The sequence below is a fragment of the Anastrepha obliqua genome, chromosome 3, assembly GCF_027943255.1.
Source record: "Anastrepha obliqua isolate idAnaObli1 chromosome 3, idAnaObli1_1.0, whole genome shotgun sequence".
NCBI classification, from domain to species: domain Eukaryota; kingdom Metazoa; phylum Arthropoda; class Insecta; order Diptera; family Tephritidae; genus Anastrepha; species Anastrepha obliqua.
Window position 1 is genome coordinate 99526232 of NC_072894.1, and position 18439 is coordinate 99544670.

An 18439-nucleotide genomic window follows, 5' to 3' on the forward strand; every position below is an offset into this window, starting at 1 on the left:
ACCCTTTTTTGGGTGTTTGGCCAAGCTCCTCCTCGTATTTGTGGTGTGCGCCTTGATGTTGTCCCACAAATGGAGGGACCTACAGTTTGAAGCCGACTCCGAACGGCAGATATTTTTTATGAGGAGCTTTTTCATGGCAGAAATACACTCGAAGTTTTGCCATTGCCTGCCGAGGGGCGATCGCTATTAGAAAAATGTTTTTCTTAATTTTGGTGTTTTCACCGAGATTCGAACCGACATTCTCTCTGTGAATTCCGATTGGTAGTGGCGCACCAACCCATTCGGCTACGGCGGCCGTCTAATTAATTAATAATTTTAATAAAATATAATTTCCAATTTATAATTTTTAATTTTTTTTTTAATTCAATGAAAATAATAATTCTTCGACGTTTCCTGGGACTATTCCAGTACTTAGAGGATCTGGTTTTTCAAAACCACTAGGTTGGAAAGAGAAACGACTGGAAGATTGAAGTGTCTTGAGTCACTCGTGAACTTAATTATAAGCTATACAAACGTCACCATATCTCTCGTTCGCTGGAGCGTCATAACTTTCGTCATAAAATTTGACAAAAAAGGTTTCAAATTAGAGTAGATTTACAATATTTCAGTTAAAGAATTAAAAAAAAAAAATTTTAAAGATAACCCCAAAAGTTGTTTTTATTAATTACTAGGTTATTATTAGTCATAGTAATTTATTATTTTATTGGTATTTTTTTCACACAGAGTGTGTATTTCTATAGGTATGTATGTACGCGCAATTGCAGTCATAAACGTAAGCTGATTTTCAACTTGTCAGCTGATGAACGTTGAATGTATTGGGAATAGTGGAATTATTGTTGTGGATGTGCGAAGGAGGCGAAATTTGTGTGACTTATCGGAGGAGGTACTAAGGTATTTTGACGCCCACGTTCATTATGCTCTACAGTATTGAGGGGTTATAAAATAATGGAGGTTACCAATTCCCATATTTACTTTTTACAATGCTAAGGCAAAGGCGTGTAATAAGTATAAATAATTCGAATATGAAATTTATTCGGACACAAAAAAGCCACTATCGAGGCCTCTGAGGCCTCGTTCATTTGCGACAGGAATGTCATACGGAGTACTTAATTGACAGTTTCGTGGGTTGTATGGTTTCTTAATGCTGAGATCTAAAGTCTTTCAGGTCACTACCACCGTTGGGAATTAATCTGTACTGGCCGCTATTGACGGCCAAATGATAGAGAACGATATTTCGCAAAAAATAATTTTTTTCTCATTTTTCTGATTTTCTCTGAATTAAAAAAAAAAAATGTATTTAAAATAAATTTATTTGAAACAAATTTTATAAAAATATACAAAAAATGTTTTTTGAAGAAAAAAATTATGTACTTTTTAATTAAAAAATAATTTATATAAAAAAATTTTTTTCTAATTTTTCTGATTTTCTATGAATTAAAAAATTGGTTACTAAAAAAAATTTTTAATTAACTAAAAAAAGTATTTGGCTTGTAATTCAGAAAAAATCAGAAAAAATTTGTTTTATATAAATGTTTATAAAATCAATAATATTTATTTAATTTAAAAAAAATTTAGAAAAACATTTTATAAAAATTTATACAAAATAAATTTTTTCTCATTTTTCTGATTTTTTCTGAATTAAAAAAAAAAAAAAAAATTTTAGTGAAATAAATATTTTTATTTAAATAAATATTTTTTGTTTTTCAAAAACCATTTTTTTTAATACTAAAATGTGAAAGACCAGAAAATTTAAAGAAGGTTAAAAAAATTCCAAGATATTCCACTTTAAAAAGCCCTAAACTGAAATCCTCATCATAGAATAAATCTCAAAATTATTAATTTATTATCAAAACTTTTTGAGTTTACTTCGTGATATACTCTACTTTTACATAGAAATAAATCAATCTTTAGAAAACTTGACAGTAATGTCCAAAATGTCTGGGTCAGTTGACATGATATTGGTTAAAAAAAAAAATCGAATGGTACTTCACCATTTCACCTACCTAAAATGCCGATCCAACCCATTGTTCTTAGTTCTTGGATTTTCCACTTCGCGATTTTGTAAAACAAAGATGAATTTCCACAGCAGCAAAACCAAATTCAAAACTTCGCTGATGAAATTGAGCAGCCATTTCTTACAAACACAATATTTTAAGTTGGCTCTATTTTCCTCACTAAAAAGCATTCCGATGTTCAATACTGTTGCTGTACTTTGCATGGATAATGACTTTCAAACTTTTCGAAACGCAAACAAAGTAAAAATAACAACTAAACAAAGCAAATGATTAGCTGCATAGATGTGGGTGTTGAGCTCTTCACTATTGCCCACTTTCGAGCGCTTCACAACACTGTACGACATGGGAACACTTTTTTGTAAGGAATTGTAGAAAGAGAAATAAACACTTGTTAAGCAAAATGACTATCGAGAATTGAATAGTTGAATGGCGCTTTTCAACGGTTTAAGTGCGGTAATTTGCGACGCTAAGTTGCGCTTGAGAAGTGCTTGAAAAGAAAGTGAAAATAAACACGTCGAGATACTCATTTAGAAGTATTAATAAAAACAAAGATAAGCGCGAAAATTGTATAAGCAAGGCAAAGAAAATAAATATAAAATATTCATGTACTCAAATAAAAAAAAAAGTTGAAAAATTTTGAAGTACGCATTTACAACAAAAAGGGAATGCCAAGAATAATAAATAAATAAAAATAGAGAATAAATAATTGATTTTGTGGCAAAATTTGAATATTTATTTCAAATATACTTCGACATTCTGAAATATTTATTTACATTGCATGGAGCAATAAACTGAAAATGCACCTAATAAACGTAGACAGTGTGTGAATGTGGAAAATATCGCCTTAGGCAATTCAATGTGTTTATATTTTCTAAGCAATAAAAAAGCCCAATCAACGCGCTATTAGTGGATACCAACTATTTTAAAGCGGATATCACTCAACTTGTGCGCCAACGAATTAAAGAATTATTTAAAAACGAATTAATATCCTTACAATGTACGAAATATTTCTGCTAGTCACTCGCTGAAGATACAACTTTCACTACTTGCACCATCAAGGCTGTGCTTTCCTAGTGGCAAAGTGATTTCTTCCGGCACACACGGTTCATGTATTTAAGCCCTAACAACTAAATTTGTGCGAATTCGTTTATGGTTAAAAACACATGAACCCATAAATTCTTTTCAATCTTGCGCTCCTTGTGGCTGTGGCTGAAGTGCTATTAGTGTACGTGTAGTTACGGTTGGCTGTGTGCGTGGTCGAATTGCTACAGCTTTTGCTGCATTTCCGTGGCATATAATTGTGCTGATTCAATTGCATCCATGGATGCCCAATGCAATTTGATTCCAAAATTTAAAATCAAAATCAACGTAATGGGCTGCTTGTCTGCGAAACATAAGACCCTTAATGCAGCTACAAGTACGTAAATATTTATTTCAATTAAATGCTAAATTTACTTTTTCTTGTTGAAAAATTGTGTTCAGCGCTGGAGCTTAATTTTTGGCTGAACAGAGTCATTATCCACCGAAATCGCAGATTTTGAAGTGAGACACATCCAGCACAGATGCTGGAAGCTCCAGTTTGTTTTTGAATAAAAAATTTTGTGTGATCTTTATCTTTATTTTATTTGACCTTTTGTGAGGAGCTGTGTATTTCACAAGTGACAAATTTGATTGACTTACGACGCCAATTGCAAAAATTATGCATCTGCCGATAGATTGATTAATTTTACGCCACCTTGTATATTACAGAACCATACGCAATAACGTCGCCGCCGCGGTAAAATCTGCTTTCATTTATAACTAGAAACTTGAACAAAGAATTTATTTTTTGACAAAATCAATAAATGAAACATGGATAGAATAACGGAAGTATATTTTCAAATTTCAAAGGCAGTCAAAAGTTTTTATTTAACAACTAGCTGTACCCGGCGCGCGTTGCTGCGCCAACAACTAAAACAAATTTAAGAAAAATAAGTTTAAAGAAAAATCAGTACACAAATATTCAATTCATTCTAAACCATTTTATTGATTTTGTTTATTTCGAAAAAATGGTGACATTACAAAGTTTAGTTTCAATTCGATGTTTATTGAAGGGCTGTGGTATATATTTCTTGTTTTTCCATCTGGTGCGTAGACGAATAAATCAGAAGGTTTTCCGACACGTGAGCAAGCCACATATAGCTGTCTATGTGAGATGCATGGATTCTCCAAATTTAATCAACACACTTGTAACGATTGTCCTTGTGTTTTGTTAATAGTCATTGCGAAAGCGAGTCGCACCGCGAACTGTAAACGTTTGAATTCGAATGGCATATCAGTCGGGATCATTGGGATACGTGGCAACAGCACGTCTTCACCTTTGAATTTTCCAGTCAAAATTGTTGCCTCGATAACATTGTTCATCATTTTCTTGACTGAGAGTCTGGTTCCGTTGCAAAGTTACGGTGGATTTATGTTTCGAAGAAGAATGATGGGTACGCCAATTTTCAATGTAAGAACGTGCGGCGGCATGCCTGGCAAATCAAGCGAATTCAAGAATTCAGTTGGATATTTGACAACCTCGTCTTGATTCTCCACAGTATCGATGGACTTATATGTTGTCGTTTTACCGGGTATTCCATGCTGAATGGTGAAGTTGATGGTATTGCCATCGATGTTTTTGGCTGCTAATATAGCACGCGAACTGAGCCACTGATGATTTTTGTAGCTTTGTGCAATGTTTGGGAAAACTTTTTTGCGCCAATTCGTCGATGCTTTCTGTGATCTTACAGAAGTTTGCTGGCAGGGTGATACATTGTGTAGATTCATCAATTTCCATTCGCTCATTTCCAATATCTAATAACTGTTTTGCAAAATTTTCAGCCGATGCATCCCGTTGTAGTTGTACACGAATGTTAGCTTTCAAAGTCAATTTCTGTAAATGACGACATGGAACTGATGATTTAAGACATGCATTAAGTTTATCAGCGGGTGTTGAACGTGGTATAATGGGCAGTGTTTGTCGAAAATCACTAGACAATAAAATGAGTGCGCCACCGAAGATCCGTCTGTTTCCTCTCAAATCTCGCAGTGTACGATCAAGCGCTTCCAATGCTTGCTTGTGAGACATTGTACATTCGTCCCATATGATAATTTGCACGTTTGGAGTACTTTTCCCATTCCAGAGTTTTTGCTGATGTTGCATGTTGGTGCCAGTGTTTTGCAAATTCAACGCCAGTTTCAATGCTGAATGCGCTGTTCGGCCACCATCCAAAAGAGTTGCCACAATTCCAGATGATACAACAGCCAGTCCAATATTATTTTGTGATCGTATGGTTGCCAAAATTAGTGAAAGAAGAAAAGTCTTGCCTGTACCACCGGACGCATCTATGAAAAACAGTCCAGTTTATTCTGTGATTGCACGCATAATTCTGTCAAACGCAATGCGTTGTTCTGGAAGCAACTGCGGAAGATTTGTTTTAATGAATGTCCCCACTTCGCCAGAATCAGAGTGTGATTCTCGTTGTAAATCTTCATCGAAAAGGTTGTTTGCAGGTCGGTTTGAAGCAGGTATTCCCAGTTGCACCAGTGCCTTGTTAGCGATTGTCCAACATATGTCTTCAATCAAAATCTAGTATGTTACATATATGAACATGTCATATTCGTTTCCTCTGTATAAAAATACTTGGTCATACTAATTTTTATGACAATCGGTTGAACGGGGCAGCAGTTGCTACTCTGCAGCGCCACCTGGTGGCGAGTGGCATCAATGAGCATATTCTACAAACTTTTTCTGTGAAAAAATACATATATGTACCAATTTTTATAATAATCGGTCCCGTAGTTTTTGAGTTCATCGATGACATACAGACAAACATGCATTTTTATATATTTAATAATTATTATTGTTATTATTTGTATGGAATATATACAATATAACCCTAACCTAATTAGTACACCGCAGTTTTTGGTGCTATTATTTAAAAAGCCTTTTTCATTTTATAGTCAAATTTATTCAAAAGGAGCTAGCAGCTTTTATTGCGGCTGCGGCGATTATAAGAGCAAAATTTAACTATTTACTTTTTGATGCGGTTATTCGTATATAAAATAAACAAGGCAAGTCTCAGACTTTGTACAAGATTTATAAAAATTCGACAAATTTTCTTCAACAAAAAAAAAACAAAAACAATAAAAATGTTTAACAAATTAAAAGAACTACTTATCAACATTTTTAACTTTTTTTTTTGAAAACTTTTAGTGTACGCAGTTGTATCTATACTAATATTATAAAGAGGAAAACTTTGTTTGTTTGTTTGTTTGTTTGTAACGAATAGGCTCAAAAACTACTGGACCGATTTTAAAAATTCTTTCACCATTCGAAAACTACATTATCCAAAAGTAACATGGATTACATTTTATTTTGGAAAAAAATAGGGTTCTGTAAGATATTTGGATTTTTCGGACACAAACTGAAAAAAATCTTATATATAAAATAAAGTCAACTTTTTGTGTGTGTTCGCTAACCGGCCGTGTCTGCACCGAATTAAACCAAACTTACACACATTGTTAAGAAGGTATTGAAGATGGTTTCCGTATAGTTTGGATACCTATTGGTGGATAGGGCTCGAGATATAGGTCAAAACGTGGACCCGGGTAACCTTCGGATGTGTATGTACAATATGGGTATCAAATTGAAGCTGTTGGTGAATGCTTTAGTACAGAGTATTTTTCATGCCGCTCCGTGATTGGGGCCTCGAGCCCTTTGCCTGTGTATTTACAATATGGGTATCTATTATATATACCTATTGATGACTAGGGTCTGGAAATATATGCCAAAACGTGGACCCGCCGTGTCTTTGCACCGAATTAAACCAAACTTACACACATTGTTAAGGAGGTATTGAAGATGGTTTCCGTATAGTTTGGATACCTATTGGTGGATAGGGTCTCGAGATATAGGTCAAAACGTGGACCCGGGTAACCTTCGGACGTGTATGTACAATATGGGTATCAAATGGAAGCTGTTGGTAAATGCTTTAGTTCAGAGTATTTTTCATGCCGCTCCGTGACTAGGGTCTCGAGATAGAGACCAAAACGTGGAGCCTAGAATGTGTTTGTACAATATGGATATCAAATTGAAGCTGTTGGTGAATGCCTCAGTACAGAGTATTTTTCATGCCGCTACGTGACTGGGGTCTCGAGATATAGGTCAAAACGTGGACCCGGGTAACCTTTGGTTGTGTATGTACAATATGGGTATCAAATGAAAGCTGTTGATAAGTGCTTTAATACGGGGTAATTTTCATACTTATTGATGACTAGGGTCTCGAAATATATGCCAAAACGTGGACCCGCCGTGTCTTTGCACCGAATTAAACCAAACTTATGCACATTGTTAAGTAAGTATTGAAAATGGGTTTCGTAAAGTTTGGTTGTAATTCGGAGAAATGGCAACGGGTACAGCGTTCTTTTGAGCCAGCCATAATGTCGCTTACTTTTTTAACGCTTGGGGCGGAACTGAACTGTCAAATTGACAGTGTGAGTTACAATGTGCCAATATTTCTTTCTGATTTGGATGCCATAAGGAAAAAACGTAAGTGCAACATGTAAAAATTGTTTGTGAATTTTTTTGGAGTGGATTTTGGAACAATTAATAATTTGAACCAATTTGAAATGAAATTTGAGAATTTAATGTGAAATCCGAATGAAATTATGTGTTCGTGGAAAAAACAATTTTTTTCGTTTTTTTTTTTGAAAAATATAAATGGATAATGGTTAAAAAAGCTCCAATGCTTAATAAAACATATACATTGAAACGAAAAATTCATGGATGATCAGGAAAAAAGACGATTGTTTATTCATATGCGTTGATTTGAAATTTAAAAACAATCTTCTTTTTTCCTGATTTTCAATTTATATTTTATATTTACTCAAAAACAAATAGAAAAACAAAAAATATTGTTTATGCCAAAGCGCTTGAATAAAGAATAAAGAAATAAATAATATGAAAACCATATATTTTCTGTTCTAAACCATATCTATTCTATTTTAGTGTGCCCAGCGAAGGGGGCCGGGTTTGCTAGTAGTACATAAACTTAGAGTCCTTTAAATTGAATGTGTGAAGCAGCTTAAAATTTTGGTTATTTTTTGATAATTTCTTGCCAAGAAGGTGCTGCGCATCTTCAGCTTTTTCTATACGGAGAAAATGCGAAACATATGCATTTTGTCATACTAAAATTTGATTTTGATAAATTAAGTACTGATTAAATATTTCAGTATGCAGTTGGTAATTTGTGATGTAAGCAAATAGAAAAACCAGCGCTAGGGTAGAGTGATTAATTTTAAATTTTTTTTCTCATAGAAATATATTTAACTTTTGTTTCTTATAAAAATATATTTCACTTCATAACAAAACCAATATAACCAATATAAATCCAGGTTTCGTACTTTGTGCATAATTTTGAAACATTCATACAGTTTACAGCAAAATTTCACACTTTTCATTTAGTATTTTTAGAAAATTTTTGGGCCGCCAGTATTATAGTCGTAATTTATTTTTAACATAATAATTTTAGTAAAATAAGCTGCAATCGTGAAGTGACTAAAAAGTCTAGTTAGGTTAGCTTAGGTTGATCTAGCTGGTTGAAAGCCATCACATAGGCCCATTGGTCCTTAGTGTAACCAGATGGAGCTAGACCTTTACGCCCTCCACATTTCCCTGTGGTAGACTTCTTGTAATAGATCTGCGTCCTTTGCGAATCTAAGTAAACTCTGAAGCTTTAGTACCAAGATACTTTCCCGCTTCTCATTTGTGAAGCTCCTAAGCATTTCATTCGTGTTCTAGCTAATGCAGGGCAAGCACATAGAAAGTGTTCTAAAGTTTCCCTCTCTTCCACTACATTGCAAAATCTGTAGTTATCATTGTTTGTAATTCATATCTTGTATACCTGGGCCGCTACATAGCAAATTTTGGACATTGAGATTTCTACTTTATTTTGTAGACCGAGCTAGTACGAATCTGGCGTACTCGCGGTTTTTGCAAGAGGCTAGATTCTCTATCTGTCCTTTCATGTCCCCAACGATACCATCGTGGATCGTCTTTAAGGTTTTTAATATGTCGTCTTCGTGTTCAAATGGCATATAAAGTACGCTCTTCGCAATTTCGTTTACAATTTCGTTTCCTGCAGTGCCCTTATAGCCGAGTACCCAATAGACGTGGAGCCGTGTGCCTGCAGCCAGTCTCTCTATGGCTTCCCTGCTTTTTAGAATATTTTAAGATGAAATTTCACACGAGTTTATTGCTTTTATCGCCGCTTGACTATCAACGTATATATTTATTTTGCGGTGGCTCGATGTCTTTCCAATTGCTAATTCTGCAGCCTTTTCTACAGCAAAGACTTCTGCTTAAAAAATACTGCAATGATCAGGCAGCTTAAACGGCTTATTTTGATATTTTTTTACAGTGGTGCGCATTTTGATATATTTTTTTTTGTATAATAAATGCACCACGTTTTCTTTAATTTATCATTAAGGTCAGCTGTGTTAAATATGAACATTGGGTAATTCCGAACAAACGCCGTTAGCGCTCCTATGAGCAGTGTAGAAACCAGAAAGTATTCAAATGTAATGGTTCATCATTCCACCGATAAATATCAGCTGTTTCTCACCAGTTTGACAACACTGATTACACCATTCCAATTATTATCAAAGTTCATATCGCTGGAAAGTGAACATCATTTTGTTGTGTGCTCAATTCTGTGAATGCTTCATCACAGGAAATCCAAATAAGATATTGTTCTCAACCATTTCACATTCAGTTATTAATGCCCTATTAGGATTTCTTTGAATTTAGGCAAATCTCGTTCTCACAGATTCACAGAAGTTTGTTCATATTTACTCGATATTGTGGAGCTCATCAAATTCACTTTTCACCTTACCGGTTAACTTTAATCAGTGGGAAAGTGTGTTTTTAGCCCAATGACGACATAGTGGGACAAACTCTTGGTTCCCTATTTCGTTTGAAAATAAAACGAATTTTCAGCATTACTGCCACAGGATTGGAATAAAATAAAAAGGCTTCAAATCAACTTGTTCCAGTTGATGATGTTGACGTAAGATGCCCGAGCATCTCTTTGACCCACATGATCTGGCCCGGAACAACAACGGAAAGTCATCATGCAGCAAAATATTCAATCACAAATATGTACACAATCAGTACATTGACAATGAAAATGGAAATGACGAGCCTGCTCCTACCTCCAGTAAGCAGCGGAACGATAGTTACCAGAAGAAGTAATTCCCTCAGAAGATTGTGTTGAGGTTCACTGTGCGTTGGATGAAATGCGAAAGAATAAAATATGTGTGGAAAAGTTGTTGTTTGATCTTCCCTTAACCTGATATTTACAAAAATATTCGTTTCGATCTTCATTACTTGAGTTAACGCTCAATAAAAAATCAATAATTCATCGCTGCTAAGTTTTTGAATTATTCTAATGAAAACCCAAGGCCGTTTTTCTTTGAATCATGATTTTCTGACACCTTTAACCTCAAATTGGGTGAATCTCGGGGTAATTATGAACACAGTATTTTACATGTTACATCAGCATGTAACATCAGTTATTGGTAACCGTGGAGTGTAACTACTCCCGGTCTTGAAGTATCTCATCCCAAGACTAAAACTAATGTTCGCAATTACCCCATACACTCTGTGGTAATTATGAATAGGCATTTTAAGTCCACTAAACTGCAACTTAAAAACAGAATAATCTCACAGAATGAAGTAAGGTAATGAAACATTCTTTTTTGGCGACTTTCCAGAATTTCTGTATGGAATTTCTTCAAAATTAGGCCAGCTGATCCTTCATTTCATAAGCCTGAATCTATTCATTCTCATATTGACTAAAAGTCGATTTTTGCATACCTGTTAGTGACTAAAATATAAAATCTGATTTTAAGTCTAAGTCTAGCTTTAACTAAAGGGTATTTTAACTTACGACCGTAACTGCGATCCATAGTCATCTACAGATTTTTGTCTTTAATATTTAATACTACAATTCTTTTTAAACACAATTCTCTTAACGCAAACGCTGCCAAAGGGGAAATGAAAAACAGCATTACTGCACGATATTCAAACTGAAAAATTAATTCCATTAACTTTACACAAAAATTCAATTACACGCACCACTCCCACCATGGACGAATGATTGCAATATAATTGCAACGCAACAAAAGGAATTTGTCTATAATTAATTTTCTAACTACTGGCAGCAGCCGTGTGAGAGGCGGCGCTCCTATAACTATGCAACAATGCAGGTATGCACGAGTTTAGTTATCCGACAGCACCTTTCCACCAATACAAGTATTAGTTGAATACTCGCATTTAAAATTGAAGCAAGAACACTTTACATTACGCAGTCTACCTGGACGGCTGGTTGCCTAGCAGAGAGACTGGCTGCAGCATGGCTTGCACGCTGCATACGGAGACCAAAGAGTGTGATTGCTTCTCAAGCGTTCAAATTTCAATTATCCTATGACACAACGGCGAGCGCAATATATAAATTAAATTGAATGCTTGCGCACAATTTATTATACTCATAGTAGACGTAGAGGCGATGTAAGAAGTGCGCAGCTTAGAGTGTGCGAAAGTTTGCTAATCACGCTTAGTTTGCGCTTTTCATGCTTTTCAGGCAGTTACATATATTTGTGCGAGTAGTGAAAGGTCTTGCAGTAAATAAATATTGTTATTGCAATAAAGGCTTGTGACGGACTTGCGTTGGGCTAATGGTGAAGTAGGTTGCGTTAGGAAGGTTAAATGGTGTGCGGGTATTTGACAAGTTTGACGAGCGCATTTTCTATAAATACTGCATGTATAAGTAACGAGTGTTTTTGCTTTTGTTTTGTAATGATATAAATTCCCATGGGAGTAATTGTTAATTAAGCTGTCAGCTGTCAACTGTCAACTGTCAATGGTAGGTAGGCATTTTTATTTATTACAGTTCACTATTTCGTCATGGAAGGATACATGTGCCAACGATGATTTGGAATTATTAGAGTTTTCTGCGAAAATAGACAATCAAAGTCAAAAAAAATATGTTAAAAAAACTAGTTCTGAAAACGTTAGAAAAAATCCTTTCCTTATCAAAAAATTGTGTTCAATACTGAAGCTCACTTTTTGCTGAGCAAATTCATTAATAACAGAAATTGTAGATTTCGAGCAATCCAGCAGAGATACCCGAAGCACCATTTTGTTTTTGAATAACTTTTTTAATGAATAAAAAAATAGTTTGAGTGATGGAAATCTTTATTTTGATCTTTACGCGCTTCATTACTTGTCTGTTGGTAAAATAAAAATAAATAAAATTAAATACAAAGTTATTATTTTGAGCGAAAGAAATCTTTATTTTCACCTTTACGTGCTTTATTGCTTGTCTGTTTGTATACTGAAGCTGTCTAATTTACAAACGTCAAATATGATTAATGTACGACGCCACTTGCAAAAGTTATAAATCTTCTAAACTTCTAGATCGTATGACTTCGCACCACTCGTTTGTGTTAGGTTCTGTAGCGGTGTGTTAAGTCATTTGTGAACGCTAACAAACCAGCAATAATTCATGACTTGGTAGTCAACATTGATTGAGTTACAGCAAAAATAACACCATTGCATAAACAGCTCTGATTGGCTGTAGATATCTGCCTGTTGGAGGTATCATAATAAACTCAAAATTGTGCTTTAGTGCTACTTGGGGAGTGCCAGACTGATACTTCATCCATTTCACCAATCTACCTACACTCGCTCTTCGTTTCCTCGGTTCTCTTGGCCATTAAAGATTCTGTTTTGCTGTTACAAATTAGACAGATAGATTGCAGTTTATGAGGAAGGTCAGAAGTGTGCAAGCATAAGCCCGAAATTATATTTAAACAGTACTGGTATATAATGAAACTTCAAAATACCTGCATGAATTATATTAATCGTTTTGTATTTTTTATATTTTCATATTTATTTATTTCATATTTCATATTTTTATATTTCATTTTCTTAAAGTTCTCATTGTCCAAAAAAAGACGGTATTTAAGTGCGCGTTGCGTTATAGAATTATAGAACTATAGAATAGGGACCTATTGGCACTTTTCCACATTTTATTTCCCCCCATTTAATTTCAATAATTTTTCTATGAAATTATAATTTATGCAACTACAAAAACCGAACAAGTTAAAGTTTTAAACTTTGTGAAAATTTAAAAATAATTTTATTTAAATTTAATTAATCTATCTCCTAAATTTTATAAATTGAATTTTGCTGAAGATGGGTCCGACTTGCACCTTACCCATCTTCAGCAATATTTGCGTAACTTTCCGGTTCCATTCTCGACCGGCTTGCTTCAGGCCATATAAAGCCTTTTTAAGTCTGCATACCTTATTAACATTTTTCGAATCTCCAAACATGGGTGGCTGACACATATAAACCATCTCCTCCAAATCGCCGTTCAAGTATGCAGCAACAATGTCTATGTGGTTAACCAGCAACTTGTGTTTCGCGGCCAATGCCAAAATTAAGCGAATTGTTGAATGACGTACCACTGGAGCAAATGTTTCGCAGTAATCCACATTGTATTTTTGTGCGCAACCCATCGCAACTAGCCTCGCCTTAAACTTCTCAATTGAGCCATCCGGATTACGTTTTATTGCGAAAACCCATTTACAGCCGATAACATTTTTATGAGCTGGTCGATCCACCAAGTCCCATGTTGCGTTCCGCACCAACGATTCATACTCTACTCTCATTGCGTCTTTCCACCTGTTAGCATCTTTAGAGTTTAGCGCCTCACTGACCGTGTTCGGATTTTCAATGACAGAGTTCAGCATCTCCGGACCAGCCTCTGTACAATAGACTTTTCTCGGCCTTTCTACACCTCCTGTACGCACCATTTTTGGCCTTCCTCGCTTCCTCTTGTTATTGTTTACAGCAACAGCCTCCTCGTAGTCAGACTCAGTCTCAGCTCTTTCATGTTCTTCACGCTCGCTGCCTTCGTCTTCACGCTCGTCGCGTCTGTCTTCGCTTACTAACGCTTCTTCAGCGCTACTTGGTTTTGCTTGAAGTTCAATAAAAAATGGTTCTTCGTTGGCATCACTGTCCCTTAAATTTAATTCAAATGAATTTTCAAAAAATATGACATCACGTGCAATTGTGATTTGATTTGTTTGTAAGTTAATTAACCGATAACCTTTTGAAGCAGTATTTCCGCGCAGAGAAAGTAAAAATCGTGTCGATGTAATTCACGTTTTTAACTCCGTTTTACATTTTTGGCATCGCCTACTACCTAATGTATAATTGTACAAGTACAAAGTTCCATGTAAGTGAAGTACAATTGTTCGTATAAGAGAGCAGGATTGGTTTGGAGAGTTGTATTTAGAATTCAACAAATTTTTATAAACTAAAATTTTTTAAATAATTTTTTTTTTAATTTCATAAAAATTTCCCACTTTTATTTCACACTTTTCAATAAGAATTTATAGAAAAAATTATATTTTTTAAATAAAACTTTTTTTTTTTAATTTCATCAAAATTTCTCACTTTTAGAAAAAAAAACTTAAATTTTTATTTAAAATTTTTTTTTAATATAATCAAAAATTTAAATTTTTATTCAGAATTTTTTGAAAATTTTCGATTACGCAGGATGATAACCCATTCAATTTTGGGATATAAAGCGCAAGTTTGAAGTGGCTAAAAAATTGGATTGAGTTTAGGAAAGTTTTTTTTTGTTTTTGGGCAGTCTTGTGAATGTTCTCCATTTTCGCCATTGTTATACCTAAAAAGAAGACCCAACACCTCTAACTTTGGCTTTCAATCGGAGATTCTCAACCTATCTCAGTCAATTCGTCTTCCCGACTATGCCAGCGTGCTCCAGGCAGAACTTTTGGCGATCAGAGAAGCATGCAAAACACTAAAGCTCTATAAGGCAAGGCAGTTGGTGCAAGAGTAGCTATTTTCTCAGATAGTCAATCAGCTATAAAGGCCTTCGATTCCAACTACATTTCATCCAAACTGGTCTTACAGTATAAAGAAGAGCTGGAATTGCTTAGTCATTGGCTTGAAATTACTCTGATATGGGTTCCCGGTCATAGGAACATATGGGGTAATGAGATAGCGGATGAGCTAGCAAGAAAAGGTTGAACACCGGACTTAGCAAAGGCGGTGGCAGTCTCCACCCCACTGAACACATTAAAAGCATCCATAGCTTCAAACTATCTTGCTTTATATAACTACATGCATTACAACAAAAAACACATGACCGTCATACAAAATCCAGTTAGGATGTTCTCGGCCAAACATCTCACGCATCACTGCAACCTTCGCAGGTGATTGGAAAGTAGGGGAGCTCACAGCCAGACTCAACCTCCCCTTCAATCCCATTTGCAGAAGCTGTCAAGCGGAAGGAGCGAAGGAAAGCCTTTTCCACTATTTATGTGAATGTGCGGGGCTAGCTAGGGATCTCCTTCGGTAAAGCTTATCCTACAGCAAATTAAGAAAATCGCAGACATCGAGATAAGGAATCTGCTGTTATACTTGGACCTCACTATATGGATCTGACTTGGACAAAAAAAAAAAAAAAAAAACATCATCACACGAGAAAGTGATAGTAAAACGGTGCTGGTCACTAATTAGGTACTTCAGTGGAAAACTTCAACCACTTTAGGAACAACAATCCCTATATTTAATGGACTCCACAGTGACATACTCGAAATTCTTTTAAAAAGTCTGATTAAAGAATTTTCATGGAAATTTAGAATTTGTAGTATTTTAATTTCCACAGATATTGTAACTTGGATTTATTCGTGTCTTGTAGTAGAATGAACTTTATTTATAATATCACATAGAAAATTTATTAAAATTAAATAAGAAAAAATAAATTATCAAAATTTGCCAATAAATCCCTGTGCAGTAGTTGTTTCACTCAATATGTATGTATGCATACGTGTGGGTGTCATTGTAGGTGTAAACGAAGTGGATGCTTGAGAGCTTTCACTTCTCTGACGCAAACTTTATAACTTTTTTTTTTGGTTTTTTTTTATGTTTTGTTTTTTGGTTGATAGTTAACTTTTGCTTAATAAATAAAGGAGCTGTCAACCGTCTTAGTTTGTAGTTTGTGTCGCCTGCGTGTTCTTGCACTTGTCAACTACAAACATTTCTCATTTGTTGTAGAGTTTAAGCTTCGTAGAAGCTGTTTTATAATTTGTTAATTTTTGCTGCTACCTCAGCAATGTGAAGTTTTAAACAGCTTTTGTTTTTTATTTTTGTTTTTCATATTCTTTTATTTTTAGTTTCAACTTAAGGTGGAGGTAGTTTCAACTCAGCGCGCCCCATTGAATTTCACTCAATACATACATACTCGCTTTCATGCACCGCATACTGGGGTTTCCAGTTTTAATCCCTTTAATTTATATTATAATGAGTTTAAGCTTAATCCTGTTCTTTTATTAGTTTTTTATTTTTTTTCTGCTCTTTTGTTTTTTGTGTTTTTTTCATTGGGTTTGTCAGCATTTTTTCTACCGTGACTGCTGTGCCACTTACTCTTAAGTGTATACAAGTTTCTTAGCACTTATTGTAATTAGTTTTACGGCTGCAAGTTTGGTCTTGTGTATGCAGTCAGTTAAGTATATGCGTTTTTAGTATTAAGCAGGGTATGGAGTACATATGCTGCCACAAAAACTCATCGTGTATGCTAACAATCATTAAATTCTCTAAGGAACTTGTGGGGTACTTCCGTATTTCAAATAAAGAAGGCGTATTTTAAACGCACATAAAATATTTTAAATCTGTTAACAGAACGTAAAGCTTTGTCTTCTCTTCTTATATATGGGTAAGGCTTTCTCAAGTGGGCCACAAAATTACCAAAATGAATATTTTATGATGAAATTCAGCCAGCACTGAGTTATATCATCCAGAAGTACACGCAGAAAATATTGTTGCAAAATTCTAAATAGTTTTGTTTTATCAACTATCTAAGTTTTTTGCAGCGATTGAATAATTATCACATTTCTCGTAAAGTAAGTATCCGATTACACCGATTTCTAAACTGCAGATTGATAAAGGATGATATTTTCCAAACACGTTTTTTTTGTTCCGAAACTAGGTGTTTTGTTGTTGTATTATACATAATTTTTTTAATAAACAATTTAAAATTTAACGAATTTCTGCGCCTCTGGGATGAAACATTTTTAAGGATAATAATAATAAACATCTGTGCATTTATTTATGGAAGAAAATGCGTTCAATTCGAAAAGGATTTATTACAATTCATTTTTTGCGCCAGGATGCGCGCTCCGACTTGCAATCCCGCGATGCGCACGAACACGCAAACGGCGGCTCGCGAGCGGCTTGCGAAAAACCGTGTTTTGGACACGTCTCAACGCGACATGCTTCCGGAAGATCAGTTTTGCCGACTTTGCCATTACTGGTGTTTAGTTGTGTTTAAAGATTGACCATATAGATAATTTACGTATGACAGCATTTGCGCTTTGACTGACGCGGAAATGCGTAATGACAGTTAAATCAAATGTATTCAAAGGAATGTATAAGCTGTCATGCAAGGTTTCATATATACTTCTTTATTACTCACGTTTATGTTTACATATCAGATCTGTACATTGTAAGTTCAGTCAGCAAATGCCCTTATAATTTCGCGCTGAAAAACAACAACAATTCACGGATGGACACAAAAAGTGAAACAGATATAGAAAGTTATACAGATATCGCATATTCATTTGTTATTTCGAGAAAAAATGGAAATCATTCACGCTTTTTACACTTTTCATGTAGCTTGTTTTTACATAATGGGTATAATATTAGATTGATCGTGGACTGAAAATATTTTGCACTCGATGGAATTTTTATCTTTTGGAATAAAAGAATGGAGCTGTCTCGTATTTTTCAAAGTTTGCGCTTTGGAATAGCGCTTTTTCAACTTACTAGAGTCATTTTCATGTTCTTGTTTATTACAGCAGATGCTTTCCATTTCAATTCAACCGGGCTATTCGGGTCATGTTCTCCGATTTGGATGTAACTCAAATATGTTGCTCTCTGGTCAAAATAATGAGACACGTATTTTTTTGTTCGCCCGAAAAAAAATTTTTTCAAGAGTTATCGGCAATTTTGTTTTTCGGCTCAAAATCGATTTTTTTTTAATTATATAAGAAAAAAATTTTTTTAAATGCCCATAACTTAGTCAAAAATGAACCGATTTTAATAATTCTGGGCTCAAAATGATCGTCATTACTTACACGAGCGACTTAATGTAGAAACAATTGCAAACAAGTAGTTGGAAATTTTTTATTTAGCAAAAAAGAAAAAAAATTGAAATTTTTTCAAAATTCCATATTTCAAAAAGTGTATTTTTTTTTTTATAACTTTTTCCAAATCAAGAGGACACCTCAAATTTCAATTGATC

The 18439-nt window shown here is 34.6% G+C and overlaps 1 protein-coding gene across 2 annotated transcripts in view; it reads left to right on the forward strand.

Annotated features, from left to right (window-relative positions):
* The first annotated feature begins 2429 nt into the window (after positions 1 to 2429).
* LOC129242000 (serine/threonine-protein phosphatase rdgC-like) overlaps positions 2430 to 18439 on the forward strand; it is an 82369-nt gene continuing 66359 nt past the window's right edge. For both annotated transcript variants that reach the window (XM_054878563.1, XM_054878564.1), the window contains exon 1: positions 2430 to 3432. In XM_054878563.1, coding sequence (XP_054734538.1) covers positions 3336 to 3432 — 97 coding nt within the window. In that variant the 5' untranslated portion in view covers positions 2430 to 3335. The remainder of the gene's footprint in view (positions 3433 to 18439) is intronic.